Source organism: Montipora foliosa, chromosome 10 (assembly GCF_036669935.1).
Source record: "Montipora foliosa isolate CH-2021 chromosome 10, ASM3666993v2, whole genome shotgun sequence".
Taxonomy (NCBI): domain Eukaryota; kingdom Metazoa; phylum Cnidaria; class Anthozoa; order Scleractinia; family Acroporidae; genus Montipora; species Montipora foliosa.
This window is the reverse complement of record NC_090878.1, coordinates 28605644-28623143: the sequence shown is the minus strand read 5'-3', so window position 1 is coordinate 28623143 and position 17500 is coordinate 28605644. Positions and strand designations below refer to the sequence as shown.

General features: G+C 39.6%; 2 protein-coding genes across 2 annotated transcripts in view; both read right to left on the bottom strand.

The window, feature by feature from the left end:
* Positions 1-2634, bottom strand: part of LOC137973948 (uncharacterized oxidoreductase YjmC-like) — a 28474-nt gene extending 25840 nt beyond the window's left edge. Inside the window, exon 1 of the mRNA XM_068820855.1 lies at positions 2414-2634. Coding sequence (XP_068676956.1) covers positions 2414-2582 — 169 coding nt within the window. The 5' untranslated portion in view covers positions 2583-2634. The remainder of the gene's footprint in view (positions 1-2413) is intronic.
* Positions 2635-5349: 2715 nt separating this feature from the next.
* LOC137973776 (uncharacterized) overlaps positions 5350-17500 on the bottom strand; it is a 23309-nt gene continuing 11158 nt past the window's right edge. The window contains exons 7-15 of the mRNA XM_068820660.1: positions 16081-16224; positions 14578-14664; positions 12778-13091; positions 11664-11957; positions 10161-10473; positions 9478-9577; positions 7567-7837; positions 6741-6845; positions 5350-6144 (exon numbers count right to left, since the gene is read on the bottom strand). Of these exons, the coding sequence (XP_068676761.1) occupies positions 5980-6144; positions 6741-6845; positions 7567-7837; positions 9478-9577; positions 10161-10473; positions 11664-11957; positions 12778-13091; positions 14578-14664; positions 16081-16224 (1793 nt within the window). The 3' untranslated portion in view covers positions 5350-5979. The remainder of the gene's footprint in view (positions 6145-6740; positions 6846-7566; positions 7838-9477; positions 9578-10160; positions 10474-11663; positions 11958-12777; positions 13092-14577; positions 14665-16080; positions 16225-17500) is intronic.

Sequence of the window (17500 nt, the reverse complement as noted above, 5' to 3'; positions counted from 1 at the left end):
GAGTCGAATCGATTAATTTGAGTCGAATTTAATTGCAGCAAACGTCGCATCATTCATGCGCCTATTTCAAAATAAATAGGTTCGATGAATTATACTCGAGTTAGATTCGACGTTTGCCCTAGGCCTTAGACTTTACAATTCTGAATTTCGTTGTAAAAACGAAACAAATCCGAAGACTAGTCAATAGGTCTTGCTTGCGTTTCGTAACCAAGCTACGCTCCATTTAGGGCCAGCTTATAGGAGGCGAGCCAGCCCGCTTAGCCGATCATGCAAAGCTGACGTGTTTATATGGCCGCTTCCGGCCCAGTTACCAGGATGAATTTCAGGAAGTGTTTGCGTGTCTTGTAACCGTCAAAGTCACGCAAAGAATAAATGGTGAGGTTTCTCGTTTTGGTTCGAAATGAAGGTTCATTTTAACTCTAGCAAGTATGGAATGGCGTTTTAAAACAAAAGATACAAAAATAATCCTGTGATCATGCAAATCTGGCTGCGTTCTCAAGACAACCCACGCGTCATGACAATTTTTCATCCCGGCAAACCGGGCTGAAGCGTTTATATGAGAATTTTTCAGCCCGGCTTGTCGAGATCTCGGCAGCTTAGACCGGGACCTAGGCAAGCGTTTCGTTGAGTAAAATCTGTCTCCAATTAAATGCGATTTTTATCGCGCGTCGATGTATGCCTTTTCAATTAAGAGGTCTGTTTTTGCAAATGCAGGATAGATTTAATGTTTTTCGGCACAAGTTAAGCTAAAAGGACAACGTTTTTGAGCATATACGAACTTCCGTTTGCAGTTTCGTATCTCCGAGCAAGACTACTAAAGAGATTAATTGCATTTCCAGCGAGCTGTGCTTAATTCCAGACATCTAACGATAGCAAACAGTGGGGTCAGCGCCGTGAAGGTAACGGCGGAGAAAAGTGTTTTGAAAATAGGGAAGATATCTGTTTAAAAACACCGCTTTGTTATTCAAATGAACCGACCACAGGAAAACAAGGCCCTTTGTTTTGACAGCCAATGATGCTCTGGTTGTCACATTGTTGACAATGGGTGACGTCAACGATATCTTCCCTATATAAAATTATTGAAATTCGAAAATACTGATGTTGTCCAATCCAGTTTCCTACTGTTGTTTTCCCATCAGTCATCATCTCGAGGCTCTAGGGAATAAATATAAAGATTTGTATGAGTTTATTCCCCAGAGCCTCGCGATGATGACTTTTGTTTAGGACAAAACATTAATATATCGACGGCAGTGGGCTATTCCGTTTTGAGTGGTTTCAATATACTGAGGACTTCTTCGCCAAAATGAAAGAAAAAGCTTTAAAAGTAAAGTTTCTTTATTTTACTTTTGTTTGATGTATTTTGCCATGATCGAGAATATTATTTATCTCCTAACAAACGTCCGGAAATTGGGCAACCTGTCCGGAATTAGGGCACCGCATGAAGATGTCGAAATTTGACTCCAAAGAGCTTCAAGCGATGAAACTTCATGCCCTACTTACCAGCGGTGGAAGCTACTTTGTTCGTGCTGTATTGCGTTATAAAGATATTACAGTTTTGCTAAAAGTGTCCGGAAATAGGGCAATATTAACGGGCTCTTCACATGACCTCGGTTGACTGGACTGTGACGGTTACCGAGATGAAATTGGTTTCCGTTCATATGGCAACTTTCCGCCCGCTTTCCGAGATGAAAAATTTGAAAAAGTTGTGACGCGACCATTCAGGCCGTGAAATCTAACGAACAAGCCTGGCGAGAATTTCTCGATTTTCTTCAAGAAACCTCAATTTCTTTTGACCTTTCTTCATCAAAGGAACTATTCCAAGCTTTATTGTCGGAGAAAAGAGAAGTAAAACTCGGTAATGTCTGTTCTGTCACGAAAATGCATTGTATTATTTTCCTCCCGGTAACCGGGCTGAAGTGTTCATATGGCCAAAATTTCCAGCTCGCGGTTGGAAAAACCGAGATCTCGGCAACCGAGCCAGCCCGCCCTTTCAAAAGAACACATCGACATTTTTACAAAGGATTTAGAGATGAGGTGACATCTCGGAAACCGGGCTCATATGAAGGGGCCCTAACTGTACGTCTGAGCGTCGCGGAGCGTAGCTAACACTTACAAGGATATTTCTTTTCTTTACAGCATTCATGTCCACTTTTCCCTAATTATTCGAGCCTGATAAAGGTAAATGTTGCTATTAAATGCAGTTAGTAGTTTCAGATGAAAGTACGGTTTTTTTGTCGGTGCATAGTTAACCTCTGCATGAGGTGCCATGACACCCTCATGTACAAAACCCAGGTCTCAGGTCACAGGTCTCTCGAAAAAAAAAAGTAAACGACGACTTCTAGTGGTGAAATGCTCCTTCAATAAGTTGTAACGAGCCGATTACCGAATAGTTTAGCCAGAAGTTGTTCCTTACCTAACCGATTGAGACCGTGTGTGACGTGTCCCCGAACGTCGGCCTCTCTCAAGACTTGTGCAAGTGCTTTGCTGTGTTGTGGATCAGTTCCAACAGACTTCATACAACTCTCCACAAACGATTCAACTTCTGCTGGCGCTACGTACTTATATTCAGGGAGAGACATCATGGAATTTAGCGTACCTTCTCGATTGCGTGACGAATAAGTCCCGTCACGATAATTGGGTACTTAGTGTAGAACAACCCGAATTGTCTTGAGGGCCATTCCGGAATTGCGCAGAGAACTAGGGCGAGTTTCACAGTGACGTCATCAAATTTTAAAGGTGTTTAGAATTTTTATCTTTCGGAGGTTGAGGATGACCTAGAAACGAGTCTTTTTTCAAGTTTCCACTGTTCCATGGCGTCTTTCGTTTCGAAAATACAGCATTTTAAATTTCTTAGTCACTTTGCGTGACACCATGAACAAAGTTATTTGGTTGAAAAAAATGTCTATGCCTAGGAATCTCAGCAGTCTGAGCATTTTAAGTAAATTAGGAGATGTGTTCATGTATTTTATCATGAGCGAAAAGTATTAAAGCGCTTTCATCTCCACGCGAATTCCAGATGTTCATGTGGATTTCTGGCCGCTATATTGGCGCACAACGGTGGTGCACCAACATGGCGGCTCTAAAAATTTGAGTGAAAACGTTTCGACAAATAACTCAGAAAAGATGTACCGCACAGACCTGAGAATTGATGAGGTGATTTATAAATATGTCTCCTACAGCATTCAAGTTTTTGGCTTATTTCATTGAACGGTTTCGATTTTTTTTGTTGCATCCGTGACAAGTGAAGAAAACATCCAAATTAATTTTTTGTGCTGTATACTATCTCACTGTTTTAGTATATACTAAAACAACTATTCACCTCAGTGTCGGTGCCTAGCGTTGGATATTTACCTCGCCGCTTCGCGGCTCGGTAATGATGTCTTTTGTTTAGGACTGAATTTTAATATATCGAAATTGGTCTATTGGTCATCTGTCCAAGTTTGATGCTTTTAGGTCGAACAGAGACCAAGTTACGGACTGTAAGGTGGCTTAACACAGTTTTTCGAAGAAGATGATCAAGATTTTGAAATCTGTGAAATTAAAGCAACAGGATGTCTGTTCTTAAGAGTTAGTCACTGCAATTGATGTAAAATGTAATTTTACCTAACAAATAAATGCAAATCATTGGAAAATGCTAAATATAGTAACCGAGCTCCTGGAAACTAGACATTTTAAACGTCTTAGCTTTTTCTCAAAACCTAGCCGTTCGACCAGGGTTAGAATTTTGCGAATTAATAAACAATAAGACGACGAAACCGTCTACATTTTTCAAAAAGATCTATCAGACAGTTCTTCAGTTATTACCCAAATGGACGAAAATCGACGGTTTTGGAATTTGCGAAAAACCTGTCTGACAGACTTAACTATTTCTTTCTATACATGATTATTTTTCACGCTTATGAAATCCTGAAATTTTAAGGTGGGGTCGTACTGCTAGTTTTTGAGAAAAAGGCCTTTAAAATGTCTAGTTTCCAGTCTCCCCCTGGAGCTTGGTCACTATATTTTGCATTTTCCACTGATTTGCATTTATATGTTAGGTAAAATTACATTTTACAACGATTGCAACGGCTAACATTTCAGAAGAGACATCCTGCTGCTTTAATTTCACAGATTTCAAAATCTTGATATTTTACTTCCGAAAACTGCAGTAAGCCTCCTTAAATCATTGTAAAAAATGCAAACACACGCCCCTAATTTTGAGTAAAACTTTCTAAGCAAGGACCAGCGTAACAAAACAGAAACACCGGATCCTGGTGAAGGACCTGTGTTAACCGTACCTGATGAAGAAAGGCAGCGCCTTCCGAAATAGTCTTTTTTGAATATATTCCTTCACCGTTATATCAGCCTTGCTCTTTTTAGCTTTTTCTAAATTTGAGGATGCGTCCTAAAATCATGTAAACTAATTATTTTACGATTTCTGTAGTATTTGTAGAAAGAGGGAATCAAAGTAATTTTCACCAGTTGTCCCCATCAAACTTGGACAGATGGCTAATCTCAATGTTATCTTTCATCTGATGGTGCACATTTGTCGATCGGTTCACCCCAGTTCCCTGTGCAATTCCGGAATGGCTCATGGGGACCTGAAAACTATCTAAGTAATCTAAGGACGATTTCCTTTTATCAAAACTGCCCGGCCAGACTCGTCAGTTTGCAAAGAAAATGCAACAGAGTACGGGAACACTTGCATGAGAATTCCGCGCATTCTTCTGGAGGAATATATATCATCATGGAAGTGTGTCAATTCGTTAGTCCTTCCAAATGCCTTGTCTGGCCGGTCAGCTCTGTCAAATGAAAAGCCTCCTAAGCCTTTGTGGAACGATCACCACACAGTACGTGTGCTGTGATTGGTCAATTTAGCCACCCATTTCCTTGATATCATACTGCAGGCCCATACCCAGGGGGGTGCCTGGGGTGCACATTGGCATACATGGAGGGGTGGACTGACGTACGGTGACCAAAACCAAATTTTCTCTCACCGATCGGTAACCATATTTTCTTACCCATGGTGCTCCGTGCGTGCGCCTTAGGCCCGCGGAGCTTACGCTGTTATGTCAGCGGTATCGTTATTTGAAGCGTAGGTACTTCATGTATCCCTTATTTACAGTGCATTTAATATTACAAGGTATTGGGAAAACCCACGCGTATCCATGGATACCCCTTTATACTAGGCTATTTCTTCATTATAATAAGGGATACATTAAGTACCTAGGCTTTAAAGGTGCGGGCCTATCCTAAAAAACTCGATTCTGGATGGCTGTAAAAATGTCAGTGGCCGGAATAGGAAACCGGGACGACATGGATGTTCTCGTGTGCTAATGACAACAGGGAAACTGGCCCATTGCACTACTAAAGTAGCCACATTACTTTCAACATTTTAATGAAGCTAATCCCTGATACCAGAGGTTGCGTCGTCCTTGGTTTTATAATAAATAGAGACTACTCGAAACTCTGCAGCCAAGGAGGAAAACTTGGATGTTCTTATCATCTTAGTCATCGAAGGACCAAATGTTTGTGGATACAATTTAATTTTAGATCCTTAGAGGCAGAAGACAAGGCTCAGTAGGACAAGCAGATTATATCACGTAACCGATACTCTGCCAATCGAAAGCAACTGATCCGATTTCTCTTCACCAAGCGGATAACTTGCACTATTTGGTTACGCAATGTTCCCCTACAAAGCGTGGTCGCGTGACGCGCCCGACATACAGCTGCATAGGCCACTACTGATCACATTGACTTAGTTACTTTGGAGAGAGGGCAGGAAAGACGTTCGCACCGCCATAAATATACAAACTTCTGGTGAAAACATGTAAATATGCAAAACAAACAAGATAAAACGCAGCTGGTCACAGCTAACACGACATGCTAACAAAACGAAACTAAACAGTTCACTGTAGGGACTGAATGCAAATGTAACGTGGAGTAACGCTCTGAACAAAGTGGTACGAGTATCCAATCTAAGGTTCAATGACGGCTAATTTAGTCCCATTCCTCCTCGTCCTGGTTACATGAATTGCCTGCAGGATTGATGGCCATGGGCGGTTGGATGCTAACTCGTTCCATACTCTTACTCACAGTATCTATCCCGTTCACAGGGCCACTCATTCTTGGTTGAGCGTGCGTTGACCCCCTGTGGCGATCTCTCTGAAGACGAAAAATTAAAAACAAAAAGATTAAAGGCATTACAGAGATAAAAGCCCCGAGCCCTCGAATCATAGATTCTTATCGCCCACATTAAAGCTGTTATTCCAATTATGATTGCGGGCGAAGACGAAGGAGCCCGCTTCGAAAGGTCAGTACGCAGCAATTACAACGGCTCTCGGGATTGGCTCAGAAAACAACGGACCAAATCAAGCAACCAATCAACTACGGACCATAACCCTAACCCTAACATTGGGCTTGCCTTGAAATTATACAAAGGAAGTAGACTGCTCAGTTGATTAAGAGGTGCATATTTCATTCAGTCAGTTTTCCAGTACAGCTGGAAGTAACAATACGTTAGGGAGGACGGGCGATTCTTTGTCACTTTTTTTTAAGCAAAGGGAGCAGAAGCGGGAGATTCTTTGTGCAATGCTTTATGTTGTTGGGGCAGAGGTGTAATGGGAAATGTGACAGTTGTGATGTAAGATTTCGACGCGTAAATCTAGGATAAATGTTCATGGGCGAAAATTGGGTTTAGCCACCTCTTTGCCAGGCAAATTTTATTCCAAATTGCATAACACGTGTTAAAGTTTCGTTACCTCTCTCCTGTCTTTGGATGCAAATTTTCCTCCAGCGGGGCCATAGGACGAACCTACTGCTTCTTCTGCCGCATGTTCAAGCCACTCAGGGACAACCTGGTCGGCCTGTCGCACAATCACACAGACAAAAAGACGGTAGTATAATAACATTTCGTCAACAAATATTCCATGTTTTACGCCGATTACAATACCATGCCAATGGTCTACGAACGTGTCGTGTAATGTTGTAGGTTTAAGCAGTGAAGGCGCGGGCGGAATGGGAAAAGAACATCGAGAAATTCTTAGCCCCGTCACTTGCAAGCTCCAAAAAATAACGACCAATGTCTTCAGACAACGTGTAATGTACACAGCTGCTGCTGGATGACGAAAATCAAGCAAATAAGGGATTTAGTATTGTCATCCACGTACATGGCAGCGATTAGGTAACGTGAAAACTCATTTTGAATGGGTATCAATGTAGGGTTGGTAGACTATTTCGTGAGGGAGGCGGCTTGACTAACTCAGTATCCAAAAGAGACTGTGCTGATATGACAAAAGGAAAACTGGGTAAGAAAAACCAGGGAAAATCATCCTGGGTTTTCTGGGTGGTGGAGGTGGGCAATTCCGGATGCCCCCTCCCCACCAAAAAACCAGAAACGCTCCAGACACATCCAAACGCTGCAATAACGAATAAGAATATTGACATTTGATATTTACTTATGAAATTTACAGTGAAATCTAAATGTCACGGCAAGACTCTTTCAAAGCGGAAAAAGCACTCTCGACATCACAATCAAACAAATTAAAGACAAACCATTTCAAGTCACGCAACTTTATCTAACATTACCTGTGACAAGACCTTCACCAAACTGCGAGCGACTTTCTCATCTTTGCCGGGTTGAAAAAATGACGTAGCTTTTCCTTTGTTGCCTATTCGTCCAGTGCGACCAATTCTGTGAACATACTCATCAATTTCCTGTGGCAGATCATAGTTGATCACATGTTTGACATCTGGGATGTCCAGACCCCGCGCTGCCACTGACGTTGCAACAAGGACTGGTGCTCGGCCAGTCCTGAAATCACGAAGAGCAGCTTCGCGTTCCTGTTGTGTTCTGTCCCTGTAAGTACAAACGATAAAGAGGCATCCTTTAGACCATAAATACCAGAAATATGAAAGGCAAGGATTAACAGAGGGCATTACACGTTAGCTCGAAGATAGGAATTTATGTTCTCGCTGAAGAACAATACATGTATATTGTCCTTGCCACGAGAATATAAAATTTATATCTTCGAACAGACTTGTAATTTCATTGTTATTACATGGGCCCGGTTGTTCAAAATCCGATTGACGCTAATCCCAGATTTAAAAATTAACCAAAGAGTTTATTTCTCTCCTCCCAAATGCTGTTCAACGCTGATATTTGGCAAAGCTTAACATTAGAGGAAGTCAGTCTTGAAAAACGAAAATAAGTAAAAGAAACTTTCACCAAAAAGTTGGAAAAATGCAACCAAAGTTTACGCTAATCCTGGATTAAGTTAACCGGCTTTCGAACAACCGGGCCGTGGTCAATAAATCTACGTATTATATGACTAGCTCCGTGAAGACAAAATACTGGGTATTAAGATAAACGAAAAAAGGCGGGAATTGTGACATCGTTGTTCAATATGACCACTCGTGATACATAAGAAAAATACGCCACTCGGTTCCCTGATGTAGTGGTGGTATTGCGATTCAACGAGTGTTTTAGTTCCCGGTAAAACACTCCCAGCCATATAATAATTAACAATTATTCGCCGAGCCTGAGGTGAATAACTGTTTTGGTATAATTACATACGTGATTGCTTGAAAAATGTGCATTTTCTTTAAAACAATTGATTTCACACGCTGAAACAGTTCTCAAAACAAGTGAGAGAAGTTGTGAATGACCCATAATTATGACATAAGACAGTGTTCCATATGCTGTAGACTTTCTACCTGACAGATGTTTTTTTAAGTGTTACTTTAAAACCCTCTCGTTTAGCTACCGCAAAAAGTACCCTGAGCCGATGAAATAGCGCGCGTGATTAGTATCAGTACAGGCATCAATGGGGTAAGATTGGCCTATTATATCTCTTAAGCAAGCACGGTGACTATCTTTTTTATTATAGTTCTCAAAACAGGGATTATTAGTAGGAAACATTCAGGGAAAGTTTCAAGAAATTCGTTCGACAACTTTTTTTCTGAGGAATCGCTCTAAGGACGGTGCCTTCTAATTCAAAGGTATTTTCGCTCGGTTTACTGAATACGCGGGAAAAGCAGATCTTAGCAAGTGTTATTGAAATCCAAAGATAATTAATCAACAATATTTGTAAAAAGCTTTGAAATACAAAGCCATTGTATGGCCTTCTTTTCCAAATTGAAGCTTAATTATCTCTGAAATTTGCATGGTTACCCCCAATTTTCTTTTTGGATACCTAGAGCACTTGCAAAGTTCTGCTTTGGCCGCATAGTTTTAAACCGTACAAAAATATCCCTGTATTGATAAGCACCACCTATAGGAAATTGGAGTATCTCGCGATGCGCAGAACGCACGCGCAATAACAATAGTAGGCACCGTCCTTAAGCAGTTGCAAGTAACCTTGAACGGGATTTGAACCCATGACGGAGTGATTACACTGCACTGCTCCATCAACTAAGCCATCAAGCCCTTAGCCGGATGAGTGATAAAAGCATTACTCATTAGTGTTATAAATAAATCTGTAAATTGATGAAACAAACCCGCTGATGCTTGTGGTAGGAAAATTCTTTTCTGACAACAGACAGGCCAGGAAATCTGCAACTCGCTTCAGCTCCACAAATATGAGAGTGCGGTCTGTGCCTGCATTGGAAACGAGATTATCATAGATCAAATCTCTGTACTTACCAACATGTATAGTAAACACATTTAGACGTTTCCATCTCGAAATTTTGCCTTCAATGCGCAGCATTTGACATCCAACTTACTGCATAAGTACTGGATATTAATTAAAATCCAATTACTACCATCATAACACCTTTGCAGTAACGATGATGATAATGATAATGATGACGATGACCACTATTCAAGTGACAAGTGCGTTTAGCACTGGGACACTAATGGACCTCTTTAGCTTGTAAGTTTTGTTTTCCCATTTCAGACCACGTGATGTTACTCCAGGGAACAGTTCCTTTCAAATGTCGTCTTATGCACGTGCTTACGTATGAATAACTTATGAATCAGTTTTGTTATTTTTACAAATAAAGTAGAGAAGATTTATCCATAATTTGTGGCAGTTTCTCACAAAACAATTAGTCCACTCACGAGGTGATTATAACCAACTCAGCGCTACGCGCCTCGATCGTTGGTTATCGGTCATCTCATATCCAACGCGCCCTTGTGGAGTAATTGTGAAATACTATTAACAATAGCTTGTGTTACATACCAGAATTAAGCAGAATTTCAAAAAGTTTCTCCTGCTTCTCGTCTCTAGAAACAGTAATGACTGTTTGACTTATATCCAGATTTGAGCCACCAACTGTACCAACGGCAACAAACAGATACGTTTCTTTCAAAAAGTCAGCAGCAAGTCGCTGAATCTCATCAGGAAAGGTGGCGCTGTACATTAATGTCTGTCTGTGCATCTTATCAGGCATTCCAAGTCCCGTGACTATTCTTCGCACATCATTTTCAAACCCCATATCCAACATACGGTCTGCCTCATCTAAGATGAGATACTGCACATTGGCCAAACTCACCTTTAAAAAAAAAAAAAGAATCAAAAAACATGGTTGAAACTAAAATTAAAACATTCAACTGTAGAAATTGCAATGAAAAAAATTGTTGAGAAGGAACTGTGAAAAGTCATGAAAAGAGTTTCTTTGCCTCTGAATTAGGGTCTCTCCACTGGAAGAAAGACAATATGTAAGATAGCCACAACATTCTGAATACCTTGAAGTTCACACCAGTTGATTTACAGTTGGTTAATCGTTATTGCTCTTTTTGTTCATTGAAGAACAAATGTAGACAATATAATTGAAAAGTTTTAAAGTAAAACTTCAAAATAAAATGTTTCTTAACGCATGTTATGAAGGCATTTGCCATGAGGGAACCAAAGGGCCAAGCTATAGCCACACCTTCACTTGTTCATACAACAGCACGATGTTGAGAAGTGTTGCAAGTTGACTCTTTTGCAGATCAGAGTCATAGGTTTGGTTTTAAAACACAATTTTTTATAATGAAATCCTTTTGAAAACTCATTCACATACTCCGAGCCATATCTGCCAGTCTTCTTGTAATGAAGCATTTTAATCACAAAAGTATCCTGAATATTGCAATTTCTTTTTGCAGAGTCTATCAACACAAAACTTCTAGCATTTTCTCACAGTGACTTTTCAGAGTGAAAGTGGTTGTACAGAGACCTACAATGTACATCAAATAATATTATACGGGAATCTTTGCTGACGTCATTGTGCACATTATAATATCAAAAAGGGGTTTAGTTCCAATAACCAACCAGTTATAAGCTATCAAAAAATTAAAAATTATTGCGTGCCAAAGGCACTAATCGTCCCTTACATTCTTTGTACAATTTCGAATTTTCAAAGCATCATGTTCAGACATTGCTCAGCATATACACCACTTTCATAAATAGCGCCCCCATTACATTCTTTTGTATTTACGTTAATTAGACCTACTATCCTCATTTTGAAACGAATATTCTTTTGAAATTTGCTCGTCGTAGTGAGGCTAGAAAGGCTAATTAGCATTACAACAAAAGAATATTTTATTTGGCCATTCAAATTTTCAGAGATAACTCATTATGCAATGCACTTTCATTATTCCATATTTCATTCACAGTTGATTGATTAGAAAACAATACCTTTTGTGATAATGAGGCAAAAAGTGTAACCAAAGAGACCCCTATAGGTCAAACTTGCATACTAACCCGACTCCTCTCAACAAAGTCAATAAGCCTTCCTGGGGTGGCAATCAAAAAATGACAACCACGTCGTATTTTATCAAGTTGATGCTGTACACTGACTCCACCATAACAAACTTTGGCATTGATCACTGTCTCATAAGCAAACTTGCAAACTTCCTTATGTATCTGCACAGCAAGCTCGCGTGTTGGAGCAAGACAGAGTGCTGCTGGAGACTGGGTCTCACCAGATAAGTATCCACCCCCATCAAGCAGACCACGTCTGATCAGACCAGTTAATACTGGCAGTAAATATGCAACCTGTCGAAACAACCCACATCAATGCATCAAAACTTGCCAAATTTTACGCTCAATGCTGATGTAATTTGAGCATAGTCTGAAGTGCTCTTAAAACAGTTGAAAACTAATGGAAAATGACATTAAAGAGTGAGCAATGGGGACACAAAAGGTACAAGTGTAATTGCAAATCTCTTTTACTTACAACAAGTATGAAAAAGAACTTTAGAGACCAACCTACCTATAATTCAAGTAGTGGACCTTTTTTAGCTTGTATGTTTCATTCTCCCATTTCAGAACATGTGATGTAACCCTAGAAAAAGTTCTCCATCTTACGCATGTCCATAATTATGTACACACAACTTATGAAAACACAAAACAAAAAATTCCTTGAGAACATCACATGGTCTGACATGCGAAAACAAAACGAAAAAGATAAAAAGGTCTATTTCAATGGCTGAAGTGATCTGCACTCATGTCCAGGTTTGACCCTAATTAGATGCCTGCTCAATTTTGACATCCAACACAAAGTATCCCTTTAAGTCTAAGCATTTGCACCAGTGATGTTCAAGTTAGGAAGAAGAGCAACGTGACACTTTGCGATGCTTATTGAAATCTGTGCACATCTTAATAGGGTCATTTCTGGACATATCTGGTGAAGCAAAAAACTGCTAAATGAAGCTCCTTGGGGAACTGATCACATGACCAACAGCATAATTATTTAAACAAGTTTCTACTTAAAATGGTGGTTTACATTTCATTAGTTTACATGTTCACACATGCCTTTAATCTTTGACTGTAAGTTTCAAGTCAGAGCATTATTGGAAAGATAAATTCTCCTTACAGTTTTTCCTGAGCCAGTCTGGGCACAAGCCATCAAGTCTCTACCAGCAAGTGTTATTGGAATAGCATGCTTCTGAATCGGTGTTGGCTTTCTAAACTGTGCCCTCTTGATATTTGCTGCACACTGATCTAAAATCCCAGCTTCTTCAAAAGTTGAAATTGCCAGAGGTATTTCTTTGCCAGTAACATTGACAGGAATGGCATCATATTTGTCAAAATTCAAACCACTGTGTGGCGCATCCTGGAAGAGTTCGTTGATGTCTTCTGGGAGTTCAGGTGGAATGTACGTCACTGGAGGGAGCCTTTTCACAGGCTCTTGACAAAATAAAATGTTCAAACAACCAGTTAACCTTCATTATCAATACCTGTCTGACTGACATTTCATTTACCGTATATTGTGCCGAGAATTTACACACTGGTCACTACTGGGAGTCAAAGGATTAAAGAGGGATTCCTGAAATTGTGCATGCCCATTGGTAGGAAAGGCTAATCTACGCGGGTCATGCCTGTAGTTTATCCTTAGCCACTTTTTTATTCTTACCACATTTTGATGTCATCTGTGATCTATTACTGAACAGATGCATGACAACATGGAATCTAGTATGTTGTTAACTGGACTATCATTATCAGTGTTTGAGATGTGATCTTGATATAATACCAAATTCTCATGTCTACCAAACAAAAAAATCTATGGTACAAGTTAGGAGAATGAACATTTCGATCTTGGCGATGAAAGGTTGACGAAATAAAGCACATGTATATATAAGTGGGTAAAAGTGTTTCACGGTTTTTTAAACTGGCACAGATAGTTGTTTTTCAAACATTACGTTAAAGAATTGGTAAGTTCATGTAAGTCAACGGACCTGTTGCGCTTCACCTTTAAGTTTGGTTTCCAAGAAGGTATTTAGAGTCATTATGAAAGCTTGAAATCAGTCATTTTTGTTGTTGTTGAGATGTTGGAAGTTGAAAATAGAAACAACAGGAGCATATAAATTGGAGAAACATGTGCACAGAAAGACTATGATCTGCGAGATCGAAGGTCCATACGCTTATACTAAATCCACTCATTTATAAAAACATCAAGGCTGTTGCCTAACAGGAGCCCGGTAGCCTGGGGCTCCCAAAGAATAGCTCTGGGTGCCTTAATTTTTCACAGCAACACCTTTCACTTCATATGTTGGGCTCCTAAGTTCTCAGCGTTTAGCTCTGAGGGGCCCCTTAAAATTTTCTTAGGCAGCAGCCTTGAACATTGCGTGCCGATATACCATTCTAGATTGATGTCCGATTGATGTCCGATTTTATTGGAATTTTGAAACCTCAAATCGGAAATTCTTGAGTAAGACACAAGCAGCTATCGGAATCCGAAAATGCCGATAGCGACATCGGAAACCAAAATTTCCGATATTAATTTGGAGAAGCTCCCTAACCAGTAGACAAGTAAAGTATCTGTCTGTATCTCAAACAACTGTAATGCAAATTGTTACAGTGCAATAGTAATAATTATTATTATTATAATAACAAATGATCACTTTATTTTGTCTCAGTCCATGTACAATGTACTGTATTATAGCCAAGATCAAGTGCTGACTTGCAAACAAAACCAAATCAAATAAAATCAAATGTTGGTTTCTGATGAGCCAAACGGAAGAAAACAAGGGAAATGAACTATTGTTACAGTACAGATACATGGAGAAAGAGGTAAACTTGAATCAACAAAGGGTCAGGGGAAACTACCCACTCCTTGAGGCATTCCAGATATTGATAATCAAGAATGGGATAGCATTTCACATCACAAACAAACCTCTCTCTGTGTGCTGTTCTGGTGATTTATTTGGCCATTCTCTTGCAAAGTGGTCTATCTCACCACGTCTTTGGAAACTTTGAGAACCTGCAAATAAAAGCCATCAACCTAAAGTTTGCCTTCATTCCTTCCCTACTTGTCAGCCAATAACATGAAAGCTTTCTGCTTTTTTTTCCACGTACACTGCACAGAGAGTGGTAACCTGGGCAACAAACAAGACATTTTGTGCAAAAGTGAAGTCTGCTCTACATTCTCTAAAAAGTACAAGCAATTTTAAGTGTCAAGTGTATAAGTGCTGGAGCACTAATTGAAGACACTGTACAGAAATCAAATCATAACTGAGAATTTATTGCTCCGGAAATAAAGAGTACCTTCTTTACTCGTCTGTACACATGTAAGTCAAACTTGTGTATAAGTCACAAAAATTTGGTTTTACCAACGGAGTTGATAATGTAAATTGGTCACCGTACAGAGCTTCTAAAAGCTGACGTTTCGAGAGTTAGCCCTTCGTCAGAGCGATTGATGGAAAAAATAAAAAATAAAAGGATTCGCTCTGACGAAGGGCAAACGCTTGAAAGGTCAGCTTTTAGAATCTCTGTACGGTGGCCAATTTACATTTGATAAAACAAAATTTTTGTATACTACTTCCCCACCGATGCAGCACCACAGTTTCTTTAGAAACTACCCCCTTCATTCATTTGTGTATAAGTCAGCTTCCCATTTCAAGGCCAAAAACTGATTTTTTTCTGGATAACAGCTGAAATTCAGATCGATACAATTGTTCCCAAAAGTTAATGTCATATTTGTCAGAATTCTTTTGCAGTTGCAGTGGATGAAAAAGGAACTACTGCAGATGAAGTTTATCAGCTCTTGTAACATGACAGGAAATGGCACGAGTATTTCATTTTACTTGATGAACTTTTTTCTATGCTTTTATGCGAGACATGTTGCAAATTAAATCTTCTTATTATGAAACTAACCTTCCTCTTAACGTTAACATAGAACAAAGATTTGGTGGAAAAAGCAGCACCAAAGAGTTTTGAAAAATGGCTCCATAAATAACCAACCTGCCCATCTCGGAATGCTTTTGCCAAGTTACTAAGTTACTGAGATCGTTCAATGAAGTGAAGTGAAACAAAATAATTAAATATCAGTCCGCTCTACTATAAAAGATAAGATAAGATGCATTGTACGACCACAGTCTAAGAGGCCAGCTGCAGCTTCCAGAGGTTTGTATTTAACCCACTTAATGATGCATCCTTCGTGTTGACAACAAAATGCCCAGCCAATCAGAACTTGATTTGTAAGGTTGTTTTAACACAGCTTGTTATAAGCAATTGTTATCCTAATAATTATTATCTTATAGTTCTAGGGCTACCAAGCCAGCGCTACCTCAATCACTTGAGTATAAGTCGAGGGCAATTTTTGGGCTGATATTTAGGTCATAAAAGGTCACATGAGTACATGTAAATACAGTAGCTTGTGACAAACATTAAATCCTACCATTTGTCATTTGTGGAATGTCTTCAGGAAATGCCTCATCAGGTAAGCGTCCTGTAACATTCATTTGTTGCTGGAGATCAACAGCACTGCGTGTAGTATACTGCTGATGGCTGTCACTCGTCCACAAAGGTGGATTGCCATGTGCTAAGAAAAGGCCAAAAACAGATTAACACCATACATTTACAAGTAAATTCCAACCTTTCATTAAACTGTTTTGTGCTTGAAACTTCCATAATAAATATTATCGTCATTATCATCATCACCATCACAATATCATTATTTCGCTGTTCACACCGTATTTCTGGTCTTAAACCAGTCTGTTTCCCGGTACCAGGTGTTCTACCATCCGTTTAGGTACAGTGCATCCACGAACTTTCTAATACTTCTTCTGTGAGTGTCTAAATTTAAAAAATTCCCCAGGGGAGCATGCCCCCAGACCCCCCTAGAAGCTTGCATTCTTTGGGCACTCACTTGGGTGTATTTAGCACCCTTATGACCTGCTCCCCAAAAATCTTTTGAGAAGGCTGCTAGTGACAAACTTAAGGGAACTTCATCTTCTTTATAACTCCACAGATGCTTCATCTCTCTGTTTACACGCAAGTCCTACCGTAGTTATTCGGTTATAAGGCGCACGGTTTTTTCAAGAAAAATTTGTCTTTGGGTGGCAAGTTAGTGCTAAAATTGGGGTGCGTCTTATAGCCATGTATTTTCGTGCAACAAAATCTTAAGATCACAATTTGAGAAGAGCTTGCGGTTTAAACAACACAAGAAAAGGACACTAGTTGTCTATTAAAAAACAATAGTGCTTTTAGAGACCTTTAGAACACTAAACAACTTCAAGAGAATTTAAAGCAAACAAACGGAAATTTGCATACATGCTTAAAAGCACGTGCTCAGTAACGTGATACCCACGACAACAATACAATCGCTCGAACCTTGTTTCGAATTCCGAGAATCGTGTTTGTCGCTCACATGAAGAGTTTCTTCGCGGAACCAACAGTGTGGAGATAAAACATACCTTCTTCGTTCATCCAGCCTTTCTTGTGCACTGAAATTTGCATCCTTGGTGGCGTGTTGATATTCAGCTGCCGAACACCTTTGAATATGACTTTCGGTGGGAGTTTTTCGACGTTCGCTTTTGCTTGAAGTCTGAAGTCTGAACTCTGACTATTTATTAAGTCGGAAAGTGCGAATAAACGTGTATGCGTTGTATGTTTATCATTTCAGGTGTGAACTTTTAGCTTTTGTTTTAACGTATACCATTAAATGCGTGACTTGTTCGCTTTGTTTACGTTAACAAAAAGAGTTCGCATGCCAATTGTGTGACGATAATTGTTGTCAAATTCATCACATCCTTTTGATAACTCTCAATTTTTTGGTGCATCTTATAACCAAGTATTTTCGTGTAATTTTCAGTTTG